The sequence below is a fragment of the Prinia subflava genome, chromosome 24 (assembly GCF_021018805.1).
Source record: "Prinia subflava isolate CZ2003 ecotype Zambia chromosome 24, Cam_Psub_1.2, whole genome shotgun sequence".
NCBI lineage: Eukaryota > Metazoa > Chordata > Aves > Passeriformes > Cisticolidae > Prinia > Prinia subflava.
Genome location: NC_086270.1, coordinates 1854569 through 1867998, shown reverse-complemented (window position 1 = coordinate 1867998; position 13430 = coordinate 1854569). Strand labels below are relative to the sequence as shown.

General features: G+C 62.7%; 2 protein-coding genes across 3 annotated transcripts; both read right to left on the bottom strand.

The window, feature by feature from the left end:
* Positions 1–274: 274 nt before the first annotated feature.
* Positions 275–9954, bottom strand: LCK (LCK proto-oncogene, Src family tyrosine kinase). Of its 2 annotated transcripts, XM_063418986.1 has the most exons (13): positions 9701–9954; positions 6239–6351; positions 6062–6143; positions 5846–5936; positions 5666–5764; positions 5455–5558; positions 5206–5355; positions 4303–4455; positions 3275–3454; positions 2812–2888; positions 2573–2726; positions 2131–2262; positions 275–979 (listed from the first exon to the last, which is right to left on the bottom strand). In XM_063418986.1, the coding sequence occupies exons 2-13, from the start codon at positions 6344–6346 to the stop codon at positions 777–779; spliced, it is 1533 nt and encodes a 510-aa protein (XP_063275056.1). In that variant the 5' UTR covers positions 6347–6351; positions 9701–9954; the 3' UTR covers positions 275–776. The 2 variants fall into 2 exon arrangements, with proteins under 2 accessions (XP_063275056.1, XP_063275055.1); XM_063418985.1 differs by lacking the exon at positions 9701–9954 and having other exon boundaries at positions 6239–6480.
* A 1678-nt stretch (positions 9955–11632) lies between these two features.
* Positions 11633–13201, bottom strand: FAM167B (family with sequence similarity 167 member B). Its single transcript, XM_063418840.1, has 2 exons — positions 12789–13201; positions 11633–12123 (listed from the first exon to the last, which is right to left on the bottom strand). Exons 1-2 carry the CDS (start codon positions 13071–13073, stop codon positions 11860–11862), a joined length of 549 nt encoding a protein of 182 aa, XP_063274910.1. The 5' UTR covers positions 13074–13201; the 3' UTR covers positions 11633–11859.
* Between the last annotated feature and the right edge of the window lie 229 nt (positions 13202–13430).

Sequence of the window (13430 nt, the reverse complement as noted above, 5' to 3'; positions counted from 1 at the left end):
CTCCCCCTCCCGCCTGCTGACCAATCGCAAGGCCCAGCGGCACCTAGCAGGTTAGGCTGAGCGCCGGGGCGCTTGGGCTGTACCATTGCGGCGGGGAAGGGGGGGTGGAGGCTGTACCATCGTTGAGGGGGGGAGAAAGAGGAGAGGGTCCAGGTGGGCGGGGAGGAACCATTCTCGGGGGGGAGGGGGGCAGGTGGGGCTGAACCATCCCAGGGAAGGGGGGTCCCCAGGCAGGGTGACCATGAGGGTGGGCGGGAGAGGGGCTGGGGGGGGTCTCAGGGCTGGGCTGGGGTCGGGGGGTCCCGGGGGCTCCCCGGGGTGGGTCGGTGCCAGCGGGGTCCATCCCCCGTGGGTGGCACCCGGCGGGGTCCATCCCCCTCGGGCACCACCTGGTGCCATGGCAGCCTGGCCCTGGCGAGGCCCCGCCGCTGAAAAGGCCTTTATTTCCCCCCAAAATCATGACGGGACGGGTCCTGCAAACACAGAGCGGGGAGAAGGAGGATCCCACGGCTCAGGGGTGCAGTGGCCAGCGCTGCCATCACCGCGGGGTGAAGGTGGCACGGGCACAGCGGCGTGAGGGGAGCCCTGGGCACCTCCTGAGGGGAGCGCAGGGCGGGCACCCTCTAAAGCTCCCTGTGCCATCCCCCGGCTCCTCAGGGTCTCTTTGCTTGTCCGTGCCCTCCTAAGGGGTAAAATCTGCGAGTTCCAGGCAGAGTCCAGCCTGGGTGATGTCCATGGGCACATCCAGCACCCAAACCCGGCTGGCGGAGGGGCCCTCAGGGCTGCTGCTGGTACTGGCCCTCGGTGGCGGTGAAGAAATCCTCGAGCACGCTCTTCATGAACTCGAAGGTGGGGCGCTCCTCGGGGCTCTCCCTCCAGCACTGCCTCATCAGCTCGTACAGCTCGGCAGGGCAGTTGTCCGGCTGTGGCATGCGGTAGCCACGCTCCAGGTTCTGGATCACCTCGGGGTTGGTCATTCCTGGGGGGACAACGCGTGTGGGGCTCGGTTTGGGTCACAAACTGAGTGGGAGGCAGCCTGAGGTTGGTCATCCCTGCCAGGACCCAGTTTGGGTCACCTTCATGGTGTGGGAGGCACGCTGGGGTTCGTCATCCCTGCCAGGACCCAGTTTGGGTCACCCCCGTGGTGTGGGTGGCACACTGGGGTTGGTCCATCCCTGCCAGGACCCAGTTTGGGTCACCCCCGTGGTGTGGGGGGCACCCTGGGGTTGGTCATCCCTGCCAGGACCCAGTTTGGGTCACCCTGGGGTTGGTCATCCCTGCCAGGACCCAGTTTGGGTCATCCCCGTGGTGTGGGGGGCGCCCTGAGGTTGGTCATCCCTGCCAGGACCCAGTTTGGGTCACCCTGGGGTTGGTCATCCCTGCCAGGACCCAGTTTGGGTCACCCCCGTGGTGTGGGGGGCACCCTGGGGTTGGTCACCCCTGCCAGGACAATGCCCAGGATTCAGTTTGGGTCACAGGAACCACCCCGGGGTTGGTCACCCTTGCCAGGACAATGCCCAGGACCCAGTTTGGGTCACCCCCACGTCTCAGGTGCCACCCTGGAGTTGGTCATTCCTGTCAGGACAACGCAGAGGACTCAATTTTTGTCACCTACAGCTCCCAGGGACCACCCCAGGCTTCATCTTCTCTGCCAGGACAACGCCCAGGACCCAATTTGGGTCTTGGGGACCACCCTGGGATTTGTCACCCTTGCCAGGACAACACCCAGGACCCCAATTTGGGTCTCAGGGACCACCCCAGCCTTGGTCACCCTTGCCAGGACAACACCCAGGACCCAGTTTGGGTCTCGGGGACCACCCTGGGATTGGTCACCCTCTCCAAGACAACACCCAGGACCCCATTTGGATCTCGGGGACCACCCCAGGCTTAGTCACCCTTGCCAAGACAATGCCCAGGACCCCAATTTGGGTTTCGGGGACCACCCCACCCTCCCAAACCCCGCGGGAGGGACCTTGCACCCCCTTCCCTGGCTGCCCGGGTGGCTTTGGGGGCCGTGCCCACTGCGGGCCCGGAGGGCGGGCAGGGGCCGGGCTGGCAGCGGCGTGCGTGCAGCGCTGCATGCACACACTCGTGGGCGTGCCAGCCCCGCAGCTGCCCCAAAATCCTGACCTGGATACGGGATCCGGCCGTAGGTGACGAGCTCGGTGAGCAGGATGCCGAAGGACCACACGTCCGACTTGATGGTGAACGTGCCGTAGTTGATGGCCTCGGGCGCCGTCCACTTAATCGGGAATTTCGCCCCTGGAAAGCAGCGGGAGGGGAGGGGATAAATCGCCCGGGCTGAGCTGGAATCAACCCGCGAGGTTGAATCCGATGTGACAACCCCCGGCCGGGCTCTGTCGCTGCCTGGGGACCGGCTGGGTTTGGTGGCTGAGCCCCCCGAGCCTGCGGGAGCCACCCAAAGCAGGAGCCCCCGGCTGCGGAGAGAGATGGAAAAGGGAAAAACAGCCTGGCACGCCCTCCTGCGCTCCCCTGCGCCTCCCCAGAGATCCCGGCTGGCCCTTCCCGGTGTCCCCAAGCTCGGTGACACCCGCGGCCGGGCTGGGCTCACCCTCCCGAGCCGTGTACTCGTTATCCTCGATGAGCCGGGCCAGCCCGAAATCGGCGATTTTGCAGCACAGAGTGTCCGAGACGAGGATGTTGGCGGCCCTCAGGTCCCTGTGGATGTAATTCTTGGCCTCGATGAAGGCCATGCCTTCGGCAATCTGTGATTTGTAATTAAGGACGGATTGCAGTCATTAATGAGCTCCAGCCCGGTGATTCCAGCCCCGTTCCTCTGCCCCCCCTCACCTGTGCTGCCATGTCCAGCAGTTTGTTGATGCTGAGCTTGACTCCCTCCGAGGTCTTGAGGAAGTCCACGAGGCTGCCTGCGGTGAAAGCAGCAATTCTCAGCTCCTGGGGGCTGTGGGGAGTCACAAAGGCTCTGTCCCCCCAAAAAAAACTCTGGGAATGCAGGCAGGACAACACAGAAAGTCCTTTTTCCCTGAGCTGGAGGTGGGAGAGAGCAAAGGCAAAGCATCACCAGGGCTGGAGGGAAAAGAATCTCTAAAATTAACAAATCTTCCATTTTTACTGCTTTTGGGAGGTGCTGGCATCACACCCCTGGAGGACTTTAAGGAATGACCAACACAGCACCCTGAGCCGATTTAAGTGGGGATTTTTCACCAGCTTGACCTCTATCCTGAAGAAAAAACCTTTCCCAGCCTTAAAACTCGTGAGCTGTGTGTCTGTGAGGATGGGGCACAGCCCTCACCCTTCTCCATGAACTCGGTGATGATGTAGATGGGCTCCTTGGTGACCACGGCGTAGAGCCGCACCAGCCGCGGGTGCTGCAGCTTCTTCATCAGGTTGGCCTCGGCCAGGAAGGCGCTGGGGGACATGCTGCCCGCCTTCAGGCTCTTCACTGCCACCTTGGTGTGCCCGTTGTAGAAGCCTTTTGGGGGAAAAAATGGGGAAAACGGGGTCTGGACATGGGGCAGGTGACAGCGGTGGTGGGAGCGGAGGGGAGCGGCTCCAGGGAGCGTCCCAAGCCAAGGAGGAGATGTTGGAGGATCCAAAAGTTGGGTGGGAGTTGTAAAGGTTGGCTGAAAATGGAGTTTTTCACCCCAAAATGGCACGGCTGGAGGGGTTTTGGGGCGGTCACAGCTCGGTGGTGCTGTGGCCACGCTGGAAGCCGGCGCCAGGGCCGGTGTTGGGGAAAGGAGGGCGTGGGGAGCTGGGGCTGGGCTGGGAGCTGGGGCTGGGGGAGCTGGGCAGGGCTGGGAGCACTGGGGGGACTCTGTGGGACAGCCAGGACCTGTGGGAGAGGGAGCAGAGAGGACGGAGGGGAGAGGGGCAGGACGGAGGGGAGAGGTGAGGGATGGAGGGGAGCAGGGAGGGATGGAGGGAATCAGGGAGGGATGGAGGGAATCAGGGAGGGATGGAGGGAATCAGGGAGGGATGGAGGGGAGCAGGGCAGCCCCAGTGGCTTCCCCACCACAGCACTCAGGGTTCAGGAGGGTTTTTGTGGCTGGATCTGCCTCCAAGCCCCTCCAGCATTCCAGGGACACTCCCGAGTGGGGACAAAGCCAGGGGCTCTCCAGCTCCCTGATCCCTCATGTCCCCCGTGTGTCCAGCAGCAGAGCAGGGAGCCAGGGGTGGGAGAAAAGGGAAGTCTGGGCTGGCTTGTCCCTTCTTCCAGCACCCTCAAAGCCACAGAGCCACTCCTTGGGCTGTGCTGGCCGCTCCGTGTGAGATCCCAGCCGGGTCCTTCCCTGCTGCCCCCGCTCCACCCTGACTCACCCATCCAGACCTCTCCGAACTGCCCCGCTCCCAGCTTCTCCATCAGCTTCAGCGACTCCCGCGGCACCTCCCACTCGTCCTGCCACCACGGCTTCTGCGGCTTCTGCGTCTGGCACGGCTTGCCCAGGCGGCAGCACAGCCCGTCGGAGCTGCCTGGGCCGGGGGAGGCACAGCTGGGCCAGGGCAGGGCTGGGCTGGGGCACGGGGAGCAGCGGGTGCACCCCATCCCATCCCCATCCCATCCCATCCCATCCCCATCCCATCCCATCCCCATCCCATCCCATTATCCCATCCCATCCCATCCCCATCCCATCCCATCCCCATCCCATCCCACCCCATCCCATTATCCCATCCCATCCCATTATCCCACCCCACCCCACCCCATCCCATCCCATCCCATCCCATCCCATCCCATCCCATCCCATCCCATCCCATCCCATCCCATCCCATCCCATCCCATCCCATCCCATCCCATCCCATCCCATCCCATCCCATCCCATCCCATCCCATCCCATCCCATCCCATCCCATCCCCGTTCCCGTTCCCGTTCCCGTTCCCGTTCCCGTTCCCGTTCCCGTTCCCGTTCCCATCCCCGTTCCCGTTCCCGTTCCCGTTCCCATCCCCGTTCCCGTTCCCATCCCCGTTCCCGTTCCCGTTCCCGTTCCCATCCCCGTTCCCGTTCCCGTTCCCGTTCCCGTTCCCATCCCCGTTCCCGTTCCCGTTCCCGTTCCCATCCCCATCCCCATCCCCATCCCCATTCCCGTTCCCGTTCCCGTTCCCATTCCCATTCCCATCCCCGTTCCCGTTCCCGTTCCCGTTCCCGTTCCCGTTCCCATTCCCATTCCCATTCCCGTTCCCGTTCCCGTTCCCGTTCCCGTTCCCGTTCCCGTTCCCATCCCGCACGTGTGTAGTGCTGCACCAGCTCCCTGAGGCTGCCGAAGGGCGCTCGGGGGGAGATGTAGAAGCCGCCGCTGTCCAGGTTCCGGATCTTGTAGTGCTTCACCGTCTCTCCCTGGCTCTCGTCCAGGTCCCGCACGGACAGCGAGTACGAGCCTGGGGACAGGGACACCCGTGGGACCCCCGTGGGACCCCCGTGGGTCACCCGTGGGACTCCAGACCCCTCCCGTGCCTCCGGGACCCGCGGGGTGGCACCTTTGGAGGTCTCGCTCTCGCGGATGAGGAAGGAGCCGTGCGTGTTCCCCGCGGCCAGCAGCTGCCGCTCGGCGTCCTTGCGGCTGATGTTCCTGAAGAACCACCTGGGGACACGGGGGACACCCGGGCTTTGCGGGCTGCTCCGGGCTCCCTCCCGGAGCTCAAACCCCGCCGGGACACGGCCACTGCTCCTCCCTCCGCCCCTACTCACGGCTCGGGCTCCAGGCTGTTCACCAAAGCCACGAAGTTGTGCGGGATCAGCCCCTCCTGGCCCGTGGTGAGCGACTGCGCCTTCCACCACTCGCCGTTCCTGCGGGGACACGGCGCGGTGAGACCCCCGCGGGGCCCGGGAGACCCCCGGGGGCGCTGGGGCAGGGCGGGGGTCGCTCACTCCTCCAGGACTCGCAGCTTCTCCCCCTTGCGCAGCCCCAGGTCCCCGTCGTGCTTGGGCTCGTAGTTGTACAGGGCCACCACCAGCTTATCTGGGGGGACAAGAGGAGGGACGGGGGTGGCAGTGACCGCTCTGGGGGTGGCAGTGACCGCTCTGGGGGTGGCAGTGACCGCTCCAGAGGTGTCACAGCCACCCCACGCCGCAGCCGTGCCTCACCTTGCATGGGGGAGCACGGAGGTGTCGGTGGCTCGTAGGACACCAGCGGGTCTCGAACCTCGGAGCCGTTGCGGATCAGCCCCTGCCAGGGGACAGGGACACCGTGAGCCCCCGGCCCGCGGGGTCCGGGCGCCTCTGGGGGTGTTTTTGGGTTGGGGTGTGGCAGCCCCGCCTCACCTGGCGCTTGCTGTACCCCTCGGGCTCCACGGGGTAATTGCAGTGCTCGCAAATGTCGATGTTCTCGATCCAGTCCTCGTCGTAGTCCGAGCTGCAGCAGCAGCCCATGGTGGCTGTGGGGACACAGGGGACACAGGGAGCCTTGGCACGCCCATGGCTGCCTCTCCTGCTGCTCCAGATCATCCTCATCCCTGCGTCCATCCCTGCATCCACCCCTGCATCCACCCCTGCATCCACCCCTGCATCCACCCCTGCATCCATCCCTGCATCCACCCCTGCATCCACCCCTGCATCCATCTCGCCCTGCATCCATCCCTCCATCCCTCCCTTCCCGGATCCATCCCTCCATCCCCTTCCCATCCCAGCTCCTCGGCTGAACTGGGGACATTCCCTGACTCTCTCTCACCAGCCATTATTCCCTCCTAATTTACCCTGCCTTCGTTAATTAAAACCACTGAAGGCAATTAGTCCCCATCCTGGGGCTCCTCTGTGCCCTGTGCCAGCTCCAGGCTGATCCCTCTGCTCTCCCTGCTCATAACGACCTCATCATTAATATCCCATCAGCAATTAATGCACTCCTGCAGCTCGGCTCTAACGAGGTTTGGCTCGGCAGGAACCTCCCCCATCCTAAAAGCAGCTCCCGGCTCCCAGCTGGATGTGGGCACTTCCAAATTCCCTTTTCCTACAAATTCCCATCCTCTCTCCACATTCAGCCCCATTCCTGCTGCACCTGGACGTTCCTAAATCCCCACCCCTGGAACACCCAGGACTCTCGGTGCCTTGAGTTTTAATTCATAATTTAAATTTTAATGTATTTCAGGCTCTGTGCTGCCCAGGGGTGCAGCTCTGAGCTCACACCCAGGGTCACTCAGCAGGGACACAAAATAAATCCTTTTCCTGATGAAGAACAAGGACAATCTTACAAGTTTTCAGCCCAAAAGCACAAACAAGGGTGGCTGGAGGGAGGAACAAGAAGGATGGGACCTCACAGCCTGCAGCTGGAATTGGACAATTAAACTCCAATGTGCAAATGGAACAAAACTTAGAAAAATATAAGACCTCGTGACCGAGCATTTATTTTTGTGCCCATTTTGTGCCCATTTTGTGTCCATTTTGGGTCCATTTTGTGCCCATTTTGGGTCCATTTTGTGCCCATTTTGTGCCCATTTTGTGTCTATTTTGGGTCCATTTTGTGCCCATTTTGTGTCCATTTTGTGTCCATTTTTGTGACCATTTTGTGTCCATTTTTGTGCCCATTTTGTGCCCATTTTGTGCCCATTTTGTGTCCATTTTGTGCCCATTTTGGGTCCACCTTGGGTGCAGCCCTGGCCAGGCTCTTGTCCTGCCCAAGGTGGATCCTTAAAGGCTTTTAATAAATCTCTGCTTCATTCTCCAGCTCTGCCCAGTCTCCTTCCCAAGGTGTCACCCTCAAGGCTCAGCCACAGTGCCAGCGGTGTCACCGTGGTGCCACCTCTGCCACCACCTCTGCAAAGCCACCGGGGCACCTGTGCCCTTCCCGAGAGTGCTGAGCGTGGCACAAAGCCGGGAGCAGAGCGTGGGAGCCCCGGAAAAGGCGCAGCCCCAAATCCCCCACAGCCCCAGGATCGGCCCCTTGGCCGTACAGAAACCTGTCACAGCGTGGGGAGAGGATTTACCATCACCGTGGGGGAGTAAAATGGAAGCAGATTTTTAATTGGAGTCGTTTACTAATTATTTAGGTCTGAGTCAAGTTATATTTTAGCGTTCTGTTAATATTAGGATTAATTTTTCTATGGTGTAGTTTAAGTTTAGGTTAAGTATTGCTCAGTTAAATTATGGGGGGTTTTTTTAAGTTCTGTTAAGTTTAGGTTAATATTTCTCATTTAAATTATGGGGTTTGTTAAAAGTTCTGTTAAGTTTAGCAAAGTGCCCACATTTCTCAGCCAGAGCAAAAGGACAGCTGAGAAATCCCAAATTCACCCCTGGACAGCTGAGAAATCCCAAATTCACCCCCTGACCAGCTGAGAAATCCCAAATCCCCCAAATCCATCCCCTGGCCAGCTGAGAAATCCCAAATCCCCCAAATCCATCCTCTGGCCAGCTGAGAAATCCCAAATCCATCACCCTGACCAGCTGAGAAATCCGAAATTCATCCCTGGCCAGCTGAGAAATCCCAAATTCACCCCTGGCCAGCTGAGAAATCCCAAATCCCTCAAATCCATCCTCTGGCCAGCTGAGAAATCCCAAATCCATCACCCTGGCCAGCTGAGAAATCCCAAATCCCCCAAATCCATCCTCTGACCAGCTGAGAAATCCCAAATCCATCCTCTGGCCAGCTGAGAAATCCCAGATCCATCCCTGACCAGCTGAGAAATCCCAAATCCATCCCTGGCCAGCTGAGAAATCCCAAATCTTTCCCTGACCAGTTTAGAAATCCCAAATTCACCCCCCTGACCCCCCGGAGGAGCTGCCCAGAGCTCTTTGAACACCCCCAGGCACCAGGAGCTGTTTTTTCCTCCCGGGGTGAGGAGGGAGGTGCTGCTATTGTGCCTTTTTTTTCTCTCACAGCCCCAAGCCACAGCGTAATTTCCACTGAACAGCAGCAGCCGTTTCACCTGTGCCAGGGCCACAATAGATTAAAAAAAAAAGAAAGAAAAAAAAAGAAAAAAAGGGTGTTTGAAGTCAGCTTCTTTTGGTGGCTGCATCTGTGCAACCGAATTTCTTTGTGCCAGGGGGTGGCAGGCAGGGAGGGGTGTGGAGGTGCCCCCTGTGCGTGTCCAGGTGCCCTTGCCAGGTGTGTCCTTGTCCCTCCCTGGTTTTCCTGTGGATTTGGAGCCCCTGGCTCTGTGTCCTGTGCTGTCCCACGTGGCCCTGCTGGTTTGTCACCCCGAAATCGGCGCTGGCCCCGTGCCTGAGGCTCCTCCAGGTTCACCTGAGTGTCCCTGAGTGTCCCTGAGTGTCCCTGAGTGTCCCTGAGTCAGCTGTGAGCCCCCAGAGCTGGCAGTGACACCTTGGTGTCCCCAAGGCTGCCACTGCAGCAGGGGAGGTGTTTGCTCCCAAAAATGAGAATTTCTGAGCGCCTGAACCCCCAAATTGGACACCAACCCTGAGGGACCAGCAGGCCACAGCCCTGGGGACAAAACTGCTTTGTCTGGGGACAAAAATCCTGCTTTGCCCTGGGGACAAAACTCCTGCATCTCCCTGGAAATGGGGTTGGGGACACCCCTGCGAGGGCACCGGCGCTGCCACCCCTGCCAGGGGGACAGGGGACATTGGGGACAGCCACCCGGGAGCCCCCAGAGGGAGGGGGAACCCAGCCTGGCTCCCCTCCAGCCCCACCCGGGAGTCCCCTGCACCCTCACCCCCCAAAAACCGACCCCGAACCCCCATTTCCCCCCCTGCGAGGGGCACTGGGCTCCCCCCCAGCCCCACGGCTGCCCCCCAGCCCCCACCCAGGGGCGCAGACCCCTCCCCTGCTCTCACCTGTCACAGCGAGGGGAGACACACCTGGCACCGGCCGCTCTCAGTGTCCCGTGTCCCGCTGGGGCCGTGCCCGCCACCTCCTCATCATCCCCCGGGGGTTTTGGGGTGCGGACAGGAGCCCCCGAGCCCGGGGAGGATTTTTTGGGGGGTTCAGAGAGGAGCCCTCCAAGCCCCAGTGGGATTTTTGGGGGTGCAGAGCCCGGGTAGGATTTTTTGGGGTGCAGAGAGGAGCCCCCGAGCTCGGGTAGGAATTTTTGGGGGGTTCAGAGAGAAGCCCCCCCGAGCCCTGGAGGGATTTTTGGGGTTCAGAGAGGAGCCCCCCGAGCCCTGGAGGAATTTTTTGGGGGTGCAGAGAGGAGCCCCCCGAGCCCTGGAGGAATTTTTTGGGGGTGCAGAGAGAAGCCCCCCGAGCCCTGAAGGAATTTTTGGGGTGCAGAGAGGAGCCCCCCGAGCCCCGGAGGGATTTTTTGGGGGTGCAGAGAGGAGCCCCCCGAGCCCGGCCGCGCTGCCGCCGCCCGCTGCCGCTCTCCCCGCCTTGCCCCGGCTTCCTGCCTCCTGAGCAAACTCAAGAGGAGCGGGTTCGCTGCTCGCTCCCGACCGCAAGAGCGAGCGACAAACCCCGACGGCTTCCTGCCACCACGGCGAGGGTGGGCCGGGGGACGCGGAGACCCTCGGGGCAGCCGCCAGCGGGACGTTGTCACCCGCTGCCAGCACCCCTGGGTGCCCTGTGCTGTCCCCTCCCCGTGCCAGGCTGGGGACACTCAGCAGAGAGGTCACCGTGCCCTGCGACGTCGCTTTGGTGGCTCAAAACCCACCCTGGCGACAGGGTGGCCTTGGGGACACCCAGTGGGGACACACGGCAGACCCTCTGCTCCACCCTGAGCGCCCCAATCTTGCACCCCCTAAATCCCCTCCTGGCACCCCGGGGACACCTCCTGGCACCCCCAATCCTCTTCTGGCACCCTCAGCCTCCCCCTGAGTGCTGTGGGACCCCCCAAATCCCCTCCTGCACCCTCAAATCCCCTCCTGTACCCCGGGGTCCCCTCCTGCACCCCCAAATCCCCTCCTGGCACCCTCAAATCCCCTCCTGCACCCCCCAAATCCCCTCCTGGCACCCTCAGCGTCCCCCTGAGTGCTGTGGGACCCCCCTAAATCCCCTCCTGCACCCCCAAATCCCCTCCTGCACCCTCAAATTCCCTCCTGGCACGCCCAAATTCCGTCCCTGCACCCTCAGCCTCCCCCTGAGTGCTGTGGGACCCCCCAAATCCCCTCCTGCACCCCGATCTGCCCCTCCTGCACCCCGGGGTCCCCTCCCTGCGCCCTCCCTGTGCCCCGAGCTCCCCCCGGCGCTGTGGGGACACATCCTCCGGCTGTCACCGCCGTGTCGCCGCTGTGGCACCGCGGTGGCGCCGCAGGCTGGCGGCTGGAGAGCCGCGGTGACCAGGGGACAGCGAGGGGACACTGAGGGGACAGCGAGGGGACAGTGCCAGGCTGGCAGGCGCGCTCCGGAGGCGGCAGCAGCCACAGCAGCTTTGTGCTGGCTGCTTTGATGGAGCGCGAAGCCGCAGGAGCTCCGAGAGGCACCGGCAGGAAGCCCGGAGGTGCCGGGGGAGGGGGGCTGCGGCAGCCTGGGGGGCACTTTCGGGGTCTTCTCGTGCCCTGAGAGGAGAAACAGCCCCCCAAAAGGGTCCCCGGGTCACCCCAAAGCTTCCCCGGGTCACCCCAAAACTTCCCCGGCGCTGCCCACACGCAGGGCTCTGTGACAGCCACATCCCCCCAGGTGACACCCGGAGCTGGCACCCTGCCCACAAAAAGGCCAGGAGCCACATCTGGAAGGGAAAAAACACCAAAAACATCCAAAACATCCAAAACAGCAGCTCTCACCCTCACCCTCCTTTTATTGCCCACATTTCCCACCGGGCTTGACCCCACCAGCCCCAGGGCCGGGCCCCGGAGCGCCCCGCGGGGGTGGTGACAGCGACATCCCCTGGAGCCACCCCGAGCCCGGAGGGGTCTGGGGGGCTCCCCTGAGCCCTGAAAAGCCCCGGGGATCCCGGGGAGGTGGTGACAGCGACATCCCCTGGAGCCACCCCGAGCCCGGAGGGGTCTGGGGGGCTCCTCTGAGCCCCGAAAAGCCCCGGGGCGCCCGCGGGGGCGGCTCAGCAGAGCGAGAAGCGCCGCGAGTTGATGTTCATGCGGGTGACGCCGATGTGCTTGAGCGGCGTGGAGAGCAGGAAGGCGGCCCTGGCGGGGATGGTGCAGAGCAGATCCGAGTCTTCCTCGCAGCCCTCGAGGCCGAAGGCGGCGTCGTCCAGCATCTCCTTGTGCCGGTGGCAGGCCTGCTCCACCTTGAGGCGGTGCAGCCGCGCCCGCAGCCGCAGCAGCTGCTGCGCCAGGAGCTGGTCCAGAGCCTGCATGGCCCGCTGGGGGAGGAGAGGGATGGAGAGGGATGGAGTGGACCGGGGATGGAGCGGGGATGGAGCAGGGATGGAGCAGGGATGGAGCAGGGATGGAGCAGGGAAGGAGCGGGGATGGAGCGGGGATGGAGCAGGGAAGGAGCAGGGAAGGAGCAGGGAAGGAGCAGGGATGGAGCAGGATGGAGCAGGGATGGAGCAGGGATGGAGCAGGGAAGGAGCAGGGATGGAGCAGGGATGGAGCAGGGATGGAGCAGGGAAGGAGCGGGGATGGAGCGGGATGGAGCAGGGATGGAGCAGGGAAGGAGCAGGGATGGAGCAGGGATGGAGCAGGGATGGAGCAGGGATGGAGCAGGGAAGGAGCGGGATGGGATGGGATAAAGCGGGATGGAGCGGGATGGAAGGGACCGGGGATGGAGAGGGATGGAAGGGACCGGGGATGGGGCACAGCCCTGCCAGGGCAGCCCGGGCACGGCTCTGTGCTGCCTGTGCCACCCCCGGAGCGGCAGGAGGGGGTGACCAGCGCTGACCCCCACGAGGCCGCTACCCCCGGATGGCACCGCGGAACCGCGGGAAGCCTCGGGGAAAACCCCTCGGGCAAGCAGAGGAGGGCAGAGGAGCGCCCTGCCCCTGGAGGTGTCCCCATCCCTGTCCCTTGTCCCCGTCCCACTCACCAGCTCCGTCCTGAGCCACTCCAGAGCCGCCTCCAGGGTGGCAAAGCCACAAACGCCGCCGTCCCGCTGCTCCTGGGGGTGCCCCCGGCCCGGCTGTGCCCCGCCGGTGCCCCCGGGGCCGCCCCAGCGCTGCCCCCTCACCCGCGCCTCCCACTCCAGGTACGAGGGTCTGCGCGTCTGCAGCTTCAGCTTGGCCGTCAGCGCCTTCAGGCTCTCCAGGGTCTCCTCCTCCCAGGCGGGCTCCTCCTCGCCCAGCTCCTTGAATTTCAGCTGGCTCAAGGCCATGGCGGGACACAGCGGAGCCCCCCAAAAAAGCCCCGCTGGTCTCTGCCTGCCCCACCCTGAGCGCGACCCCCTCCCACTGTGCCCTGGCTGCTCCCGGCTCTTTATCCAAGCTCCAGGACGAGCCCGATGGGCAGGAATTTCCTTATCCAGAGGAGTGAAAAGGAGGAGAGTTGTCTATTTTTTTATTTTCTTTTTTTTTTTTTTTTTTTTGGCTTGTTGCGTTTGGGGTTTTTTTTCTTTTTTTTTTTTTTCCTTTTCTTTTTTAATATCATTGTCTCCGCCTGCGAGGAGACAAACCATTCCCGGACGGAGCCTTCACCGGGCACGCAGGAGCGGGAATTTATGATTTATCCCCGG

Coding starts and splice junctions, on each gene's coding strand:
- FAM167B (XM_063418840.1), bottom strand. CDS start 13,073: ATGGCCTTGAGCCAGCTGAAATTCAAGGAGCTGGGCGAGGAGGAGCCC. Junction 12,124..12,788: donor AGTGGCTCAGGACGGAGCTG/GTGAGTGGGACG, acceptor CTCCTCCCCCAG/CGGGCCATGCAGGCTCTGGA.
- LCK (XM_063418985.1), bottom strand. CDS start 6,439: ATGGACGCAGGGATGAGGATGATCTGGAGCAGCAGGAGAGGCAGCCAT. Junction 5,765..5,845: donor AAGCTGCGAGTCCTGGAGGA/GTGAGCGACCCC, acceptor GTGTCCCCGCAG/GAACGGCGAGTGGTGGAAGG. Junction 980..2,130: donor CGGCCGGATCCCGTATCCAG/GTCAGGATTTTG, acceptor TTGTCCCCCCAG/GAATGACCAACCCCGAGGTG.